The sequence below is a fragment of the Lutra lutra genome, chromosome 9, assembly GCF_902655055.1.
Source record: "Lutra lutra chromosome 9, mLutLut1.2, whole genome shotgun sequence".
Lineage (NCBI taxonomy): Eukaryota > Metazoa > Chordata > Mammalia > Carnivora > Mustelidae > Lutra > Lutra lutra.
Window position 1 is genome coordinate 91,708,525 of NC_062286.1, and position 16,898 is coordinate 91,725,422.

At 43.2% G+C, this 16,898-nt stretch overlaps 2 protein-coding genes across 2 annotated transcripts in view; one reads left to right on the top strand and one right to left on the bottom strand.

Annotated features, from left to right (window-relative positions):
* Window positions 1-16,898, top strand: part of LOC125109845 (uncharacterized) — a 234,701-nt gene that overhangs the window by 202,025 nt on the left and 15,778 nt on the right. The window lies entirely within an intron of this gene.
* LOC125108426 (polyadenylate-binding protein 1-like) lies at window positions 4,343-6,627 on the bottom strand. The gene is given in 5 exon segments (XM_047744212.1): window positions 4,343-4,889; window positions 4,892-5,658; window positions 5,661-6,008; window positions 6,213-6,441; window positions 6,444-6,627. Coding segments are annotated over 5 exon segments (1,902 nt in total). The 5' UTR covers window positions 6,528-6,627; the 3' UTR covers window positions 4,343-4,415.

The window sequence follows — 16,898 nt, forward strand, 5'->3', positions numbered from 1 at the left end:
AAAGATGTTCTTTTTTACAAAGATGATACCACTGACCTGGATTTCCAGTCGTTGGCAACATCACTTTGGCTGGTTACTTAGCCTGTCTTTGAACCTCAGTTTCTTTACTCTGTCAGATGGGTATGGTCATGTCTACTTTGTAAAATTTGTTGTGAGTATAAGGTATAAGTGACTTTAGCTTGCAGGAGGCATGTTATAGTTTCCTCTCCTATTACTGGCCCTCCATCATGAACAGACTAGGAAAAGTATTTTGATAGGTACTTTCCCACACCACCCCTGGTATTTGGATAGTTGCTGTAAATTTGTTCTCTCTTTCTAAAAATTATTCTGTGTTAAAGACAACACAACTGCGAGACACCCAACGAACTGTGGAAAGGAGAGTAGTTCTCATTCCAGTTAGAACTTGTTTAGCTACTTTAATCTGACTACGTATTGTAGATTGGCCTGATACCATTAACCTTATTTTACAAGGCTGGAGACTGAGGACCAGATAGACCTTGCAAGGGGCCAAGCCGTGGATCTATATGCACATGGCCTATATGCATTGTGTTAATTACAGGTAGACCAAAAAGCCATTAGGTCCCCTGACTTCCAGTTCTCCCTGCATTGTTGAAATCATCAATGGGAGAGTAAATGAGTCAACAAAACAAAACAGAAACCAAAAAAATTCTGTGTATTGCTATCTTATTCCAGCAAAGATGCCATGTTTAATTAAAGGTTGAGTCCCTACTACAAATCCCCATCTATAAATGGTATTGATGTAGCAAGAAGAATGATGTACCAGGAAGCATATAATATGGTATGTAATTTGATAGTGGCTTCTATGTTGGACTCCATTTTAGGATTCCAAAGGGTCAGAAAAGATCATGAAGAGTGGCACAAACAGAAGGGCCTTTTGAGGAAGGTTTTCCTCATGCTGGTCCCTTGAAGGGTGTCTAGACTACTGAGCCACATGGTAACTTCAAAATTTTTAGTAGCCACATTAAAGAAAGTAAAAAGAAAGAGGTGACATTAATTTTAATAATGCATTTTATTGAATCCCACAACTCTAGTCTGTATTATATCAACACGTAACCAATATAAAACATTATTTTTTTGCGTCCTGTTTTTCATATCAAGTCTTCGAAATCCAGTGTGTGTTGGACACTTCTAGCATGTCTCATTTTACACTAGCTGCATTTTAAGGGCTCAGTAGCTGTATGTGGCTAGTGGCTGCATACGGGACAGAGCAAGGTTAGCATTTGGGAAGTGCAGCGGGAAGGCAGTTCCAAGCAAGGGGAGATAGAAGCTGGTAGTGGAAATACACATGGCAATGATGTAGAAAGGTGAGGTACACCAGCCTGCTCCTTCCTCCTGTCCAGTAAGGGAGTCCTTGGGTAACACTGATCATGAGAAAGATTGGTAGAATTCTTGCCCTGAGGGTGTTCACAGTGTCAGATATGTGACTGGAGGCTATGTAGGCCAAGGGTAGGGACAGGACAGTGAGTTGGACTGGGGGAACTTGGTAGGGGGAGAGGAGTGGCAGCCTGACTGGCAGAAGCTGAGGCAGTTGGGGGCCAGATCACAAAAGGTGTTGTTTGTCTGAGTTGGAAGCTCCTATCTTACTCTGCAGGTGAGAGGGCCCTCTTGAAGAACTCTTAGCAAGTCAAATGATAAGAATTGAGAGCTGCCTGGCTGTCAGCAGGGCCAGGAAAATGGATTGGGGGTGGGTGGTGATGGTAGGGGTGACCCTGCTGACAGAGAAAGAAGAGACAGATGACAAGGGTCTGAAAGAAGACACTCTGTGAATGGAGAAGAAGGGTGGGATTTCAAAGGGCCAAGGCAGTGGGAACTAGTGATTGTCTCAGTGAAGTAATGAAACAAGTGTGTTGAAGCCAAGAGAGGAGTGATCAGTCTGAAGCAGAAGAGATCTGGGAGAAGAGGCCTCAGTCAAGGCAAATCGAGTGACATTGGGGCTTTGTCCCAATATTTGGAACCAGAGTGGAGAGGAGTCTCTCACAAATGCTCTCTATATATTGATGGAGTAAAATGGACCGTTTTAGTCTATTTCCTTTTAAGCATTTGTTACTTTAGGTAGGGACAAGTTCACTTAAATATTTTTTAAAAGATTTTATTTATTGGGATGCCTGGGTGGCTCAGTGGGTTGAGCCGCTGCCTTCGGCTCAGGTCATGATCTCAGGTCCTGGGATCGAGCCCTGTATAGGGCTCTCTGCTCGGCGGGGAGCTTGCATCCCTTCCTCTCTGCCTGCCTCTCTGTCTACTTGTGATCTCTGTCTGTCAAATAAATAAATAATTTTTTAAAGATTTTATTTATTTATTTGACAGAGAGAGATCACAAGTAGGCAGAGAGGCAGGCAGAGAGAGGTGGGGAGGCAGGCTACCTGCTGAGCAGAGATTCCCAAAGCAGGGCTCAATCTCAGGACCCTGTGATCATGACCTTGAACTGAAGGCAGAGGCTTTAACCCATTGAGCCACCCAGGAGCCCCTCACTTACAATTTTAAATGTTGCCATTTAAAGTTATTTTATTATTCTATTTTCCTCTCATTTTTATGAACTACAAACATTTGTTGAAACTGTGTGCTGTAAGTTAGCTTACCATTTCCTGGATGGCTGAATTGTTTCCTTCCTTTCTCTCTTTCTTTCTTTTTTTCTCTGATCTAAATAATACTGCTCTAAGCATCTTGGGAAGCAACTTTGTCTCTAATTTGTGTCACGTCCTTAGGAAAGATTCCACTGAAGTGAAATTGCTGGATTTGAACATGTTTATGACTCAGTTGGCTGCTCTCATTTCCTAAATGTTGCTCGCAGTGAGCTTGCTAGCAGCAAGGATTGAGACTACCATGTGCACTGTAGTCTGACTAGCAATAGACACATTGGTGTAATTTGATCATTGGAGGGAGGCATCTTGGAGAATGGGAGTGTCGGGAGGAGGGCCAGAGGACTTAGGTGGAGATCCTGGCTAATGATAGGGAAAGACGAATTTGGTGTTGGGGCGCTGATTTTGAGAAAAGGGCAAGATCCAAGTGGAGATGTCTAGGAAGTTGTTGGACAGGGGGTCTGGAACATAATAGTAGGGTAGAAAGCTATGGTATGGTTGTTTATTTTCATCCTGGTTCCATCACATCTTCCCACAACCTCTGATGCAGGCAGTGTTCCTACCCTCCACTGAGAGGGTGCAGAAACTGAGGCTCAGTGAGCTTAACTGCTTGTCTGTCAGCACCCAGTCAGTCAGCGGCAGAGCTGGGATTCCTGATTCTAAAGGCCGTGTTGTACCTCTGCTAGTTATCTGACCCAAAAGCATATTTATATATCAGAAAATATATTTACCCACCACACTGGATATTAACATAGAAACAAAAGCCCTAGGGTTTTTGCATGTCTCCCAAAAATATTGCTTGGACTTGTGCTGTTCTCTTCCTAGTCTGTTTTACTAGATTCTTCTAGGGAGACTTGAGGCTATATTTGATTTCAGGATGGCAGAAGATAAAAAGACTCCCTTTGTGTTTTCCTGTTCATTGGCCTTTCTGGGCCTTGGGCAGGTTGAGCAGGTGGTAAAATATTCGCATGGATGTTAGTGCCAAAGGACATTCTACAACCAGAGCAAAGCCTGAAGTGTAATTTCAGGCTCCTCAGGACGTCTTTGTTTTGTCTCTCTCATTTAACCTTGTTTGAAGCAAAGTCACCTTGCCATAATGCTCACTTTCCTAATTTTTCATCAGTTACCAACATTTTATATTTGTAGCCTCAGGAACGTGAGATGAACTTTGGACACAGATGTGTGTATCAGAAATACACTACTCCCTGCCTCTAGGGCTTGGGGATGTCTGGCCTTCTGATGAGAGAAGTGTGAACCGAGGATAAAGGTCCGGTGGAGCTCAGATGTTTTGTTTGGGACAACTGAAAAAGGCTGAAAAGGCTGAAAATATTCTGAGAAAAGAGTTAATTGATAGGTCCAGAATATTTTTTTTTCACTGTTTAAGGAATTTTTATTAAAGCAAGAATTTTATAATCCAAATTACGTTTCCTTGCGCAGTTATCAATTCTGTTATTTAAAACAGGAGTGACATTCTGAGCTATTCCACAGTAAAGAATTACAAAATTAAAGAAAGGAATGCTTTAGATTTTTGTACTTTGCTGAAAACTCTTTTTCCCAGCGTCTATAAAACATTAATTTGTTTTTATATTTTACTATTTTTTGTGGGGTTTTTTTGTTGTTTTTAAATCAATAAGTAATCTAGGACTAGCATTATGTTTGCTAGACCCTGGCATTTGCTCGGTACATAAGGTTCAAAGTTTCCTTTCCTTTTTTTAATTTATTTTATATTTTGCAATTTTTTTTTCCATAATGTTTAAGTTTTTCGATGTTTAGATATTTTTCTTTGGTGAAGCACGAGTTTCTTTTCGTGGTCCCTGATCAATGTTGAACAGCCAGAACGCCAGTGGCGCTGTTCACTGCTTTCTGGGCAGCCTCTTTAGCTTGGTGGGCTTGTAGTACAGCTACAGCTTCATCAACTTTAGAACGGAGAGACTCTGGAGACTCAAGCATATGAAGAAGTTCTGAATTATCAATCTCCAACAACATGCCAGTGATTTTACCAGCACGAGTAGGGTGCATGGCTTGAATTAGAGGAAAGAGCCGTTCACCCAACATTTGCTTTTGCTCTTGAGGAGGGGCAGATGCCAACATGGAAGCAGTCAAAGGCTCCTGACCTTGTACATGAACAGCAGGCTGCTGCATGGTAACTTGTGGCTGTGCATTAAGATGTTGCTGAGGATTGCGGACTCCTGCAGTGTACTTATACTGCGGAACGGTGTGGACAGCAGGAGTAGCTGCGGCAGCGGCAGCGGCAGCTGCGGGACGTGGACCCATTGTCTGTGTTGATGTGTTAGCAACACGCTATGTTGACATGACTTCCGTAACCTGTGAAGAAGCTGGTCTATAGTACTAAATGGTGGTCTAGGAGCGGCTGGGCAGATAGCACCAGGCATATTTTGGAATGGATGAGGTCTGGCATCCTGAGCAGTCCAGCAAGGACTTGGTCTTAGTTGAGCAATTTGGCTAGGAGCATAGTATGCAGCACGGTTCTGAGTCTGTGGGATAGCTGACATGAAGTAACCTGAAGGAGGTGCTGGCTGGTAGGGGTTGATTACAGGATTGGGCACAGCTCTTACACTTGCCATTCTCTGCATATATTAGTTAGTGAGGTGAGCCTGGCACTCTTCTTTGCGCTGAGCTAAAGCTACATACAGTGGCTTGGTGGCCACAATTCTACTGTTCATTTCTGTAACTGCTTTTGTGGCTTCTTCTGGGGAGGAGAAACATACAAAACCAAATCCTTTGCTGCGACCACCCTCCATCATAACCTTTGCACTAGTGATTGTACCAAAAGGAGAAAACTCTTTCCGGATACGTTCGTCATCAATACCATCATCGAGATTTTTCACATAAAGGTTAACACCCTGGTATCTGGTGATCCTATCTTGCTTCATCTGTTCAAATTTGTGCTTAAGTTCCGTCTGCCGTTCTACTTTTTTCTGAGCTCGACCAACGTAAATTTGTTTTCCATTGAGCTCCTTTCCATTCATCTCATCCACAGCTTTCTGTGCATCTTCATGCCTTTTGAAGCTTACAAATCCAAAGCCTTTGGATTTTCCACTTTCACACTTAAGGCAGGTCCAAACTTGCCAAAGAGATCCTTAAGGCACTCATCATCCATATCTTCTCCAAAATTCTTGATGTAAACATTGGTGAACTCTTTTGCCCTAGCTCCGAGTTCTTCTTCTCGTTCTTTACGAGACTTAAATCGTCCAACAAATACTTTTCGATCCTTTAGTAGCATCCCATTCATTTTTTCAATAGCTCTTTCAGCTGCTTCCTGTGTCTCAAAATGTACAAATCCATAACCTTTGGAGCCATTTTCATCACAAACCACCTTACATGAAAGGATGTTACCAAAAGCAGAAAATGTATCATACAGTGCTTTATTATCAATGGATTTGTCCAAATTTTTTTTAAAGATTTTATTTACTTATTTGACAGAGAGAGATCACAAGTAGGCAGAGAGGCAGGCAGAGAGAGAGGGAAGCAGGCTCCCCGCAGAGCAGAGAACCCGATGCGGGGCTCGATCCCAGGACCCTGAGATCATGACCTGAGCCGAACGCAGAGACTTTAACCCACTGAGCCACCCAGACGCCCCGGATTTGTCCAAATTTTTAATGACTATGTTGCCCACTCCACTTTTGCGAAGTGATGGATCACGCTGAGACCACATGATGCGTACTGGCTTGCCCTTTATAACATCAAAATTCATGGTGCCCAAAGCAGGCTCCGCGTCCTCCAGTTGCTGGAAGTTCACATACGCGTAGCGCAAGGAGCTGCGGGTGATCATGTCCCTGCAGACCCGGATGGAGAGGATGGGCCCAGCCGGGCTGAACTTCTCGAATAGAGCATCGCCTCGGTCACGTCGGGGTGTAGGTCCCCCACGTAGAGCGAGGCCATGGGGTAGCTGGGGGCGCTGGGGTTCATCTCCGCATGGTTGCCCGCAGGGCCACAGGCCGCGACCTTTCCGTGAGAGGAGGAGAGCGAGTGCTGGGGCCTGGGGCTGGGGCCTGGGGCTGGAGCCGGGGGTAGGGGAGCGGGGGCAAGCGCAGAGGGACAAAAATCAACCTGAAACGAAAACTACTCAAGGGCCGCAGAACGGGGTCCATCGGCTGCCGCTGGCTGCTGGCTGTTGGCTGCCGGCTGGGAAGCAAGGAACCCAAAGGTGGCGGTATCGGTCCGGGCAGCGGGAAGGCCTTGGTCTCTTGGTTCCTTCTTGGAGCTGCTGCGGGGCCGCGGGCGGGCGGGTCGGTCTCGGCTGCTTCACCGGGTTATTTTATAAAAGAGGAAGAAAAAAAAATAAAAGTCTCCGGCGGGGGAGACGCGGATTTATTGTAAATTTGGGGGGGGGGGGGTTTAAAAGATTTTTTTAGATTTTTTTTTGATTTTTTAATAATAAATGTGTGTTCCGAGCCCGGAGCACACACTCCGCACTCTCAGCACTAACCGCCAGGGAGAAGGGGCCAAAATATTTTGATGTAAACTTTTTTTAACTTGTATTTTGATTTTGTTGGTGGTTTACTTGTAATTGGGCATGGATCATTTTACTAGCTGTTTAGAATACTGACCTTTCTACAGGTAAAACTGTAGAGAGTTGTTCATTTTTAAAAAATTATCTTTCAAAATGGCAAATTGATTCCATTTAAATTTTAAGTTTTTTTTTAAAGGAGGAATATGTTATTGTACTGTAGTATATAAAAGTAGTAGACAACTATGCTGTCTTCAGATTTAAAAGAAATTTCAGTTCCATACACATTTTCTCAAGAGTGTATGAGTGAGAGTGTGTGTGTCTGTCTGTCTGCTCCAGAGGGCTGTGTATTCAGATATTAATAGGGCAGAATCCCAGAACCTATACTTCTTGGAGAGGTTGCCAGTGCTTGCTGAGGGAGTGATGAATATGGGGTTTTCCCCGGGGGACAGATTGGGGATGAGGGGATTGCAGAGAGAGGAACTTGTGTGAAGGTAATGTTGTGGCCACCACGGAGTTAAGTGGCCAGTGGCTTTTATCCTGTGGTGTGGTAGTTCTTGGGAGCCAGGAAGACCTAAGTGGAGGGCAGGGGCCAGATCCGGTTTTGCCCCCTTGATGATTGGCCCAAGAGTCTCAGACTTTCTGAGATTTGAAGCATGAGTGCCGGGGAGTGTGAGCTCCCACCTTTTGGATTGCAAACCCTGAGGGTGTAGCATGGGCTGCCAGCCTTCATCTTTCCCCAGCGTGGAGGGAACCTACCTCAAATGGAATCCATAATGAGAGGGAAGCAGGGCAGAGAGATGGAGGGTGAGAGGAGTGCAGCGGACCCTTTGTGAGCTGAGAGGTCCGGCTGTGTCTGTGCCATCTCCAACTCTGAGTTTCTTGGTTGCAGGTGCCAGTAACACCCTGTTTTTGCTTCAGCTAGCTTGAGTCATAGTTCTGGGTCTTGAAATGGAAAGAATACAGATTAATATACCAGAAAAAGAGGGAGGAAATCCCAGGTCAAGGATGGGTGGGTGGGTGGGTATGTGTGGATATGCTTTTTCTATATTTTAAGAGCTGAGCCAATTGAGCTTATATATGTGTAGAAGAAGGAACTAATGAAAGAGCAAAATTGAAGAAGCAGTGCAGAGAAGGGGAATACAAATGGAGAAAGGTGGGGCCTTCAGTGGGATGAAAGGTGTGGGGCAGGAGATCAGGCTTGACAAGAGGGACATCACTTCCTCTAAGGCCATTTGGAGGAACTAAGAATGGGGTCCTAGATGTGGAGGGAGCTCTCTTGCCCTGGCTTCTGTTTTCTCTGTGAAGGTAAGAGGTAGACCTGGCTACTAAGCCAGTTTTCTTGCCCGTGTAGTAATAGGGACTGAGGGTGTCTTGTTCCCTCTCCCATGCCTTAAAACAAAGGAAATACTGTAATCAGTAAGACCTGTTACTGATTATTGTTGTTCTTTGGGGGAACACTCTCATAAATGCAATTAACTTATGTATTCAGCAATTGGCCAGAAGCCAGGAAATGTATATATATGTAAAACAAGGACAGTTAGGGAGTGCACATATTGTTTGGCCTTCCACTCAGTGACTGTGTGTCCCGGAGTGCAGTGGGTGGGCCCAGGGAAGTGCTGTGTTCTCAGTGGTCTTCTTTCCTTCATGCCTCTCCTCTGTGGGACCATCTGTCCTGCTGGGTGTGGCTCTAGTGGCTAAGGGTAATTTTGATCTTCTCCATTTTTGCCTTGAATGCCACTTCACCTCACATAAGATGTCTTGGGATTATACATATTCGTGTGGCACCTTGCCCTTTTGCAGTGTTTTCTTATATTCTCATTGGATCAATATGCTGCCTGAAACTCCCAGTTCAGAAAGGACTTACCTTTTAGATTCTTAGTCAAACTTTGTTTCTGACTTAGTTCTGAATGTCCATTTCAAGTTTTTAACTGTGATTTTTATAAAAGAGAGATTTCATAACCATTTTTATGTCTTTTGTATTGTTTTAGAAACTGAACCCACATCTGAAAGGTATTTTAAAAGTAGTTGTAATTTGTAACAGTAAATATTTCATTTCACTATTGCAACTGTGCTTTAGCCTAAAAAGATAAGGAGCCCTATGATATTGTCTTGCGTTTGATTTTAAGTGATGGCACATATTCACTGAACATCAACCAGGGTTTCAAGGACAAATAGTTACTAGTGACACTGCCTGTGCCCCACTGTGGGACCATGAGAATGTATCACTCAGGCCTCTGCTGTGGGGATCATGACTGACTGATGGCTCCAGCTGCTGCCCTCTGGATTCACCACCACTTCTTAGCCAAAGCTGAGCTTCTCTTGGGCTACTTGCAGTTACTGAGCAAGTGGGGATACTACTGTGGTCCACTCATGCAAGATCCAGATGCCTCTGAAGGGCGACTCTGGCTTGAGGACTCCCAATGGGTTGGTCAAGACCCTCTTTGGACTGAGTTGGGAGTCTGAGATCCTTCCTTCCAGCCCTCCTTCCTTCCCTGTCTCCTTCACAGGGGGTCAGACCTGCATTGTGGTTCAGCCTCCCCATGCCTTCTCAGGTCTCTCCCTTTTCCCCTTCACAGCCAGTTCCCCCAATAAATCTCCTACACGTGTAATGCTGTCTTGGTGTCTCCTTCTCAGGGAGCCCAAACTGACATACCATCCCTTTCCCCAGAGGTGGTGTCCGTCCTACCATCTAAAACCCTTTCAGGAGACAGCATGAGGACACTACATTTTCCACATCAACTTTCTTTATCCCTCTGCCCTGAGATGATATTTCCTCAGAATTCCCATGGCATTTTGAACTTTGTGTTTGGCATTTATGGCCTTTGGCTTTATGTGCTGGATGTCTCCTCCTAGATAATAAATACACTGAGAACTTGAAGAGCTTCTTGTTCATCTGATTCGTTTTGGTAACATACTTCTTTATTTGTAATCGTAATAATTAGCATTTAATCAGCACTTTCCATGTGCCCAACACTGCCAGAAATACTTTTATGCGAATTATTTCCGGTAATCCTCCAAATAGAGTGGGTAATATTCTCCTCATTTTACGGATGAGATCCAGAGAGGTTAAGAATCTTGTCCAGGGTGACATAGCTGGTAAGTGACAGAGGCAGGGTTTGAATCAAGGCAGCTGGCTCCATGGTCCTGTTGTTCATTTAGCAGTTATGTTTTATTCAGACAGAATATGTTCCAGGTGCTATACCCAGTGTTGGGGTTGCCAGAGCTTGCAATCCAAGTCTAGAATTAACAACTATTTAAAAAGCAAACCCCAAAACGTGATTTCCAAATAGGCGGGTATAAGTCCCTGGGAGAGTAACAGCTACCTGATATTTTGAAAAATTTCTAAAAGCCTTCCTGCCCCAATGATTGTTTTCGCAAGCCAGTGTTCCCATCGTTAAAGTAGTAATTTGAGACCGAGAATTAAGGTCTCCTGAAAGAGTCCCCTGACCTTCTCCCTGTGTACATGCACTCATTATCACACCCACCCCTCTGACCCCAAGGAAAATAGCTGTAAGAGAGGACGAAGTGTGGACAAAAGGGAGAAGAGGTTGGGCAAGGAGGTTGGAGGAGAGGGGCAGCCAGACCAGAGGGCTGTTGGGAAGGATAGGCTTGGGTGAGGCTTCTTTCATGGAAACCAAATTGCAGAGACGCTATTGTAAAATTTTAAATATACAGCAACCGAAACGAAGTCACGGTCCCTCCAAAAGGACTGGTTCTAACTGGGAAAAATTATTTTAATGAGATCTTTGATAGTATTTTTAAGACAGCATGGAAGAGAGGGGAATAGGTGACATATTTTGCTTCTTTACAACTTCTGAAAGGGATTAACATGTTTTATTTCTATACAGTCATATTTCTCAGACAAACAGTGTAAACCTCCATTTTCCATGGATTTTATGTCTGATAAGAGAAGGATGTGTTTGGTTTATTTAGGCTTGTTGTAGTCGAGCTTATGCTGAACTTTTGGGTAGATGTAAAATAACATCTTGTGAGTGTGTGTGTGGGTGTGTGCGTGTGTGTCCTATTGCAGCTGTTTATTTTGGAGAGAATGGTTCTGATCCTCTCTTTCTGTGCCTAAAATAAATATGTGCACAAGCAGACACATCATTTTAACTGAAGTGAAAAGTAAATAATGAACTGGAAAAATATTTGAAATTTATAGGATAGGATATAATTATATCCTCAGTACATAGAAAGTGCCCATATATTAACAGGAAAAATTAGAACAAATGTTTAAATTATGCATATATATGTCACAAATGAAGAAATGAGAAGAATCAATGTTTTAAATGTCACTTCAGTTCTCTAGGATATATAAACTTACAAATAAGAATGTATTTACCTATTATTTTAGCAAAGTTGCTGGTGTGTGTGTGTTAAGACTTTTTTTTTTAAAGATTTATTTATTTGACAGACAGAGATTGCAAGTAGGCAGAGAGGCAGGCAGAGAGAGAGAGAGGAAGGAAAGCAGGCTCCCTGCTGAGCAGAGAGCCAGATGTGGGGCTAGATCCCAGGACTCTGGGATCATGACCTGAGCTGAAGGCAGAGGCTTTAACCCACTGAGCCACCCAGGCACCCCTTAAGACTTTTTATTTATTTGACAGGGAGAGAAAGAGAGATCAGAAGTAGGCAGAGAGGCAAGCTGAGAGAGGGGGGAAGCAGTCTCCCTGCTGAGCAGAAAGCCAGATGCAGAGCTTGATCCTGGGCCCTGAGGTCATGACCTAAGCAGAGGCTTAACCCACTGAACCACCAAGGTGCCTGGTGTGTGTTTTTTCCCTTAATGATTCCTCCTGGTTATCCGTGTTTTCTTACCAATATACCTTTGATAGAATTCTAATTTGGTATGATCTCTCTGAAAAGTAACTTATTAGTATGTGCTAATATGCTAAAAATGTACATATCATTTGGCTTAATTTCCTTTTCTAGGAAATGATGATAGGTATACTTAAAGGCGATTAAAAATGCATTGCAGCATTGTTTTCACATTTGAAATTTTGTTTATTGAGGTAAATTTCACATAACATAAAATTAATCTTGGCTCTGTGTTTGTTTCTTTTCTGTGCTTCCGCCTCATTGTCAGGCTGTCTCTGCCAGGTGCACTTAATCTCATCCCAGCTTCCTAACCACAACCTGTCCACACCCTAGATCCAAAAAAGCTCACCAAATCCCCTCTCCTGTACCACATCTCTTCTGGCTCCACCTAAAACATGGAGTCCCTTGAGGGGACTGCTTCCCTGTAGACTGCCAGGTAAGTCTTTCATTATTCCTACACCACATACTGCCGGGCCTAAGATGAGGTCGGCATCCTCCCTGCTCCACACTGCATATCCAGACCATGGCTTCTGCCATGTGTATCAAGAGAGCATTGACTTCTGTGTTGATAAAGGTCACTGAGAAAACCTTAATGACATTTTATAAGTTTTACTAAAAACTGTGGGAGTTATAGTGGAGGATTTATCTAATTGGAGGGAAGTAAGGGTTTCCCTTTTAATAAATGGATTTCCCACTCTTTGAGTTCTATGTTAGACAGTATACACTTTTTTTAAGTCATTCTGCAAGTAGATACTGAGGGCTTGCTGTGGGCCAAGTTTCATGAGATTTTCAGTCTATTAGGGCAGATGGACAATAAACAATTAACAAGTAAGTGTATAGTTTCAGGTAATGATTATAGGAAAATGAAGCTTGATCAGGGAGTGTGTATGCTGGTCTAGATAGCAGGGTCAGGGAAGGCCTCCCTGAAGAGGGGTTTAGTGTCAAGAACTGGATTGAGCAGGGAACAGTTCGGGATTATTTATGGGAGTAGTGTTCCAAACAGAGGGAACTGTAAATGTAAAGACTCGGAGCCATCAATACGCTTGATAATCTAAGGGAAGTTAATAGAGTTGGAGGAGTTGGGGGGTGGGCGAGGAAAGTGTAGGACCAGGTGGGGCTTTTAGGTCTCACTGAGGACTTGGGGTTTTTTTGTTTGTTTGTTTTTGAAGGGTGAGATGGGAAGCCCCAGGGGGAGGATGAGCAGGGGAGTGACCTGAGTTGACCTTCAGGATCTTTCTTTGTAAAGAACGCCTTTCTTTTCTTTTGAGTTGCTTTATAAAAAAGTCTGATCCTTGGCCCCAATACTGAGCAGTGACTGGAGACAGAAAAGGGAAGAGGTAAGGGAAAAAAGTGGTGCTGGAGAAGAGAAGTGAGTAGCCATGGAATCCATAGCAGGAGCAGGTTTTGCAGAAGGTGGGCACACATGGTCTGTGTCTGTCCTTACTGTGGCAGTGAACAGTGATGAGAAGACAGGCTGGCTGTAGCCCATGGGACAGGAAAGCTAGACTGCCATGGGCCTTGTAACGGGGCCCACACAGCAGCCCAGGCTTGTAACAGTATGAAGGCGGGCTTGCTATGTTACCCCAAATATCAATAAGAGGCAAGAAGCAGATATATTAGACAGTACCCCTGGCATGTCTGGGTGGCTCAGTCAGTGAAGCATCTGACTCTTGATTTTGGCTTAGGTCATGATCTTAGGGCTGTGAGATTGAGCCCTGTGTCAGGCTCCATGCTGGGTATGGAACCTGCAAAAGTTTCTCTCTCACCCTCTCCCTCTGCTTCTGCTCCTGCTCCCCTCCTCTCTTTGGCTCTCTCTCTCTCTCCCTCAAAAAAATACCCCTGATGTTGACAAAAAATTGGAGATAGATCTTCCAGCTGCTATAAAAGAATGAGCGCAAGAAAATATTGATTGGTCAGGGTAATATTAATTTATCTATATAGATGATTGCCAAGAGAGGCCAATGGCTGGCTTCATTTCAGGAACCTGCTAAATTAGGGCCCCATTTGTACTTTATATTGTGTTTCTTAATGGAAAGACCCAAGGGAGTCTTGATCTCTGGCTCCATATAACCTGAAATGACCATGTTTCTTAATGGAAAGACCCAAGGGAGTCTTGATCTCTGGCTCAGTATAACCTGAAAAGACCTGATTTTTATAAACCGTTGTTGCTAGCTGATGGAATCCCTGATGGAGATTGTGTTCTGGAAGTTGCTTGTTGGTGCCAGGTTTACAGAGAATGAAGAAACGTGACTGAATGTGTGCTAAGGCCACCAGGTCTTGTTATATGAACTTGTCATGATTGGTAATGTCATCATCTTTTCCATTCAGGGGTGTCACACATGTGCTTGACCCTGGGTCAGTGCAAGTTATTGAGTGGCGGGGCAGAGATAATTTCTTTCTGCCTGGCTCTGTTATTTTTCTGCACTTTTTGGTAAATGACAATTAGAGAAACACAGCTTTCCCTAAAGATACCAAACAGGTCATTACAAGGTATTATCTACAACATATGTGTTATAACAGTTCTATTACAGTGTTGGACAGAAGAAATTTAAGTTATTTGCTTTTTGGAGGGCATTTTTGTGTTGGTGAAAATACTATTTAATATATTGTGTGGGTCTTGAATGTACTTCAGTTTTAAAGAGTAAGACAGGTTTGGAGAACATTATAGTTTGGTGTTGTGTTTGCTGAGTTGTTCTTTCCTTTGTTATAGGAATTAGACTTTGAAAAATGGCTGAAAAAAAAAGATCTCTCCAAAACACTCTAGCAGCTCTTTTTTTTTTTTTTTTTCCTTCCATTAGTTCCCGCTCCCACCCTACTTCCCCTCTCTGGTAACAGCAAGTCTGATTTCTCTTCCAATGCATCAGTCATTTTCTTTCTTTCTCATTCATTCATTCATTCATTCTTTCTTTCTTTCTATTCCATGTACAGGTGAGATCATTGAGTACATATTTGTCTTTCTCTATCTGATTTATTTTATTTAGCATAAAGCCTTCAAGATCCATCCATTTTGTTGTGCATAGTTTTTTTGGCTATGAAATTTAATGTACTCATTGTAAACATTGGAATGATACAAATAAGCAAAAAATTAATTGAAGTATGAAAAAGCTCTTCAAATTCTGCAATCTCCTAATGTCCATTGTTCCAGTTTTGGTAAGCATGTTTTCTATGCTTGCCCTTGCTTATGTGCATCCTCTTCTCTCTCTGTCTCTCCCCCTGTTTGTCCGTATCTGTCTTGGGTGCGTAGCACACAGAAACCTGGTTTTACCTGAATGGTCATTAGGCATAGTCTAACCCTAGACTTTTTTTTTTTTAATTTTTTATTTCTTTTCAGCGTAACGGTATTCATTGTTTTTGCACCACACCCAGTGCTCCATGCAATCCGTGCCCTCTCATATACCCACCACCTGGTTCCCCCAACTTCCCACCCCCCGCCCCTTCAAAACCCTCAGATTGTTTTTCAGAGTCCATAGTCTCTCATGGTTCACCTCCCCTTCCAATTTCCCTCAACTCCCTTCTCTCCATCTCCCCTTGTCCTCCATGCTATTTGTTATGCTCCACAAATAAGTGAAACCATATGATAATTGACTCTCTCTGCTTGACTTATTTCACTCAGCATAATCTCTTCCAGTCCCATCCATCTTGCTACAAAAGTTGGGTATTCATCCTTTCTGATGGAGGCATAATACTCCATAGTGTATATTTTTTGACTTAACATTTCTTGGCCACTTTTCCACATCAGTAAGTGAATACTTACATAATACTTAAATGGCTTTCTTATGTACTGCTAGACTCCTATAACAAATGATCTGCCACCCATTCCTCAGGTTGTGGGTTTCTGGCTTTCCCATGCTGCTAGCAGATTGAGGCCTGGGAGTGAGAAGAGGCTGCCTGGTGACCAGAGGCCTTTGGCTTTTTGTGTAAGGAATACAGTGGGCTGCGTTTGTAGCTGCTGGCGGGTTGGGGGACATTGTGATGGATTTCCAGAGGTAAAGAGAAGCCTTTGGGGAAGGCCATTTCAGCCTTTGCTGAGGTACTTTGGGGAAAGAGCACCTTTGTAACCTGTCCAGGAGGAAGGTCATTCCATGTGCAAGCTGACTTTGGTGTCCTAAATAAACCAACATCTGGGTCGGTCCACTTTTAGATTTAGCAACTCTTTAGTTCTGTGACTTCTATCAGATCTTTATGATTTTAAAAAAATCATGTTTTGGGGGCACCTGGGTGGCTCAGTTGGTTAAGCATCTGACTTCAGCTCAGATCATGATCTCAGAGTCCTGGATTCAGCCCTGTGTCAGGCTCCCTGTTCAGCAGGGAGTCTTCTTCCCCTTTCCCTCTCCTTCTTCCCCTCCCCCACTCCTATTCTCTGTCTCTCTGTCTCTGTCTCTCTCATATTTTCTCTCTCTCAAATGAATCAATAAAATCTTTAAAAAAAATCATTTTCGAGTTATACTGCCCCGTACCTCCTCAACCACTTCCTGTTATTACTGATATGGCAGAGCAGTGTGGGAGCCTGACTGCTTGGGTTCGAGTCTAACCTAACCTCTCTGACATTCCACTCACCATAAGGATGGTACCTGCTTCTTATGGCTACTAGAGGTTTAATTAAGTTAATATAATCAAAGCTCTTTTGTAAGCCATTACTATAATTATTAATAATTATTTGATGTGAGTAAGATGGCTCTCTCTGCCCTCATCATCACTTTTCTACTTCCTTAGTTGTTGGAGATGAGTGCGGGTAGAGGTTACCAGCTAGCTCCTGCTTTATCTGTTGTTTTATTTCTATCCGTGACTCAATGATGGGTGGTTTTGACTGTAATATAGGCTAGCCCCAATTCAGATCAAGAGAAGTAGAGGCAATTTTGTATTGACTTGAAAGTGTGATGAAACTTGATCCTACTGAAGGTATAGATATATTAAAATGTATATGAAGCACATTTGACTTAAACATTGTATATCATTGGTGTATATTTATGTTGTGTGTTATATTGGTACTCCCTATTAGTTAAAAAGAACATGTT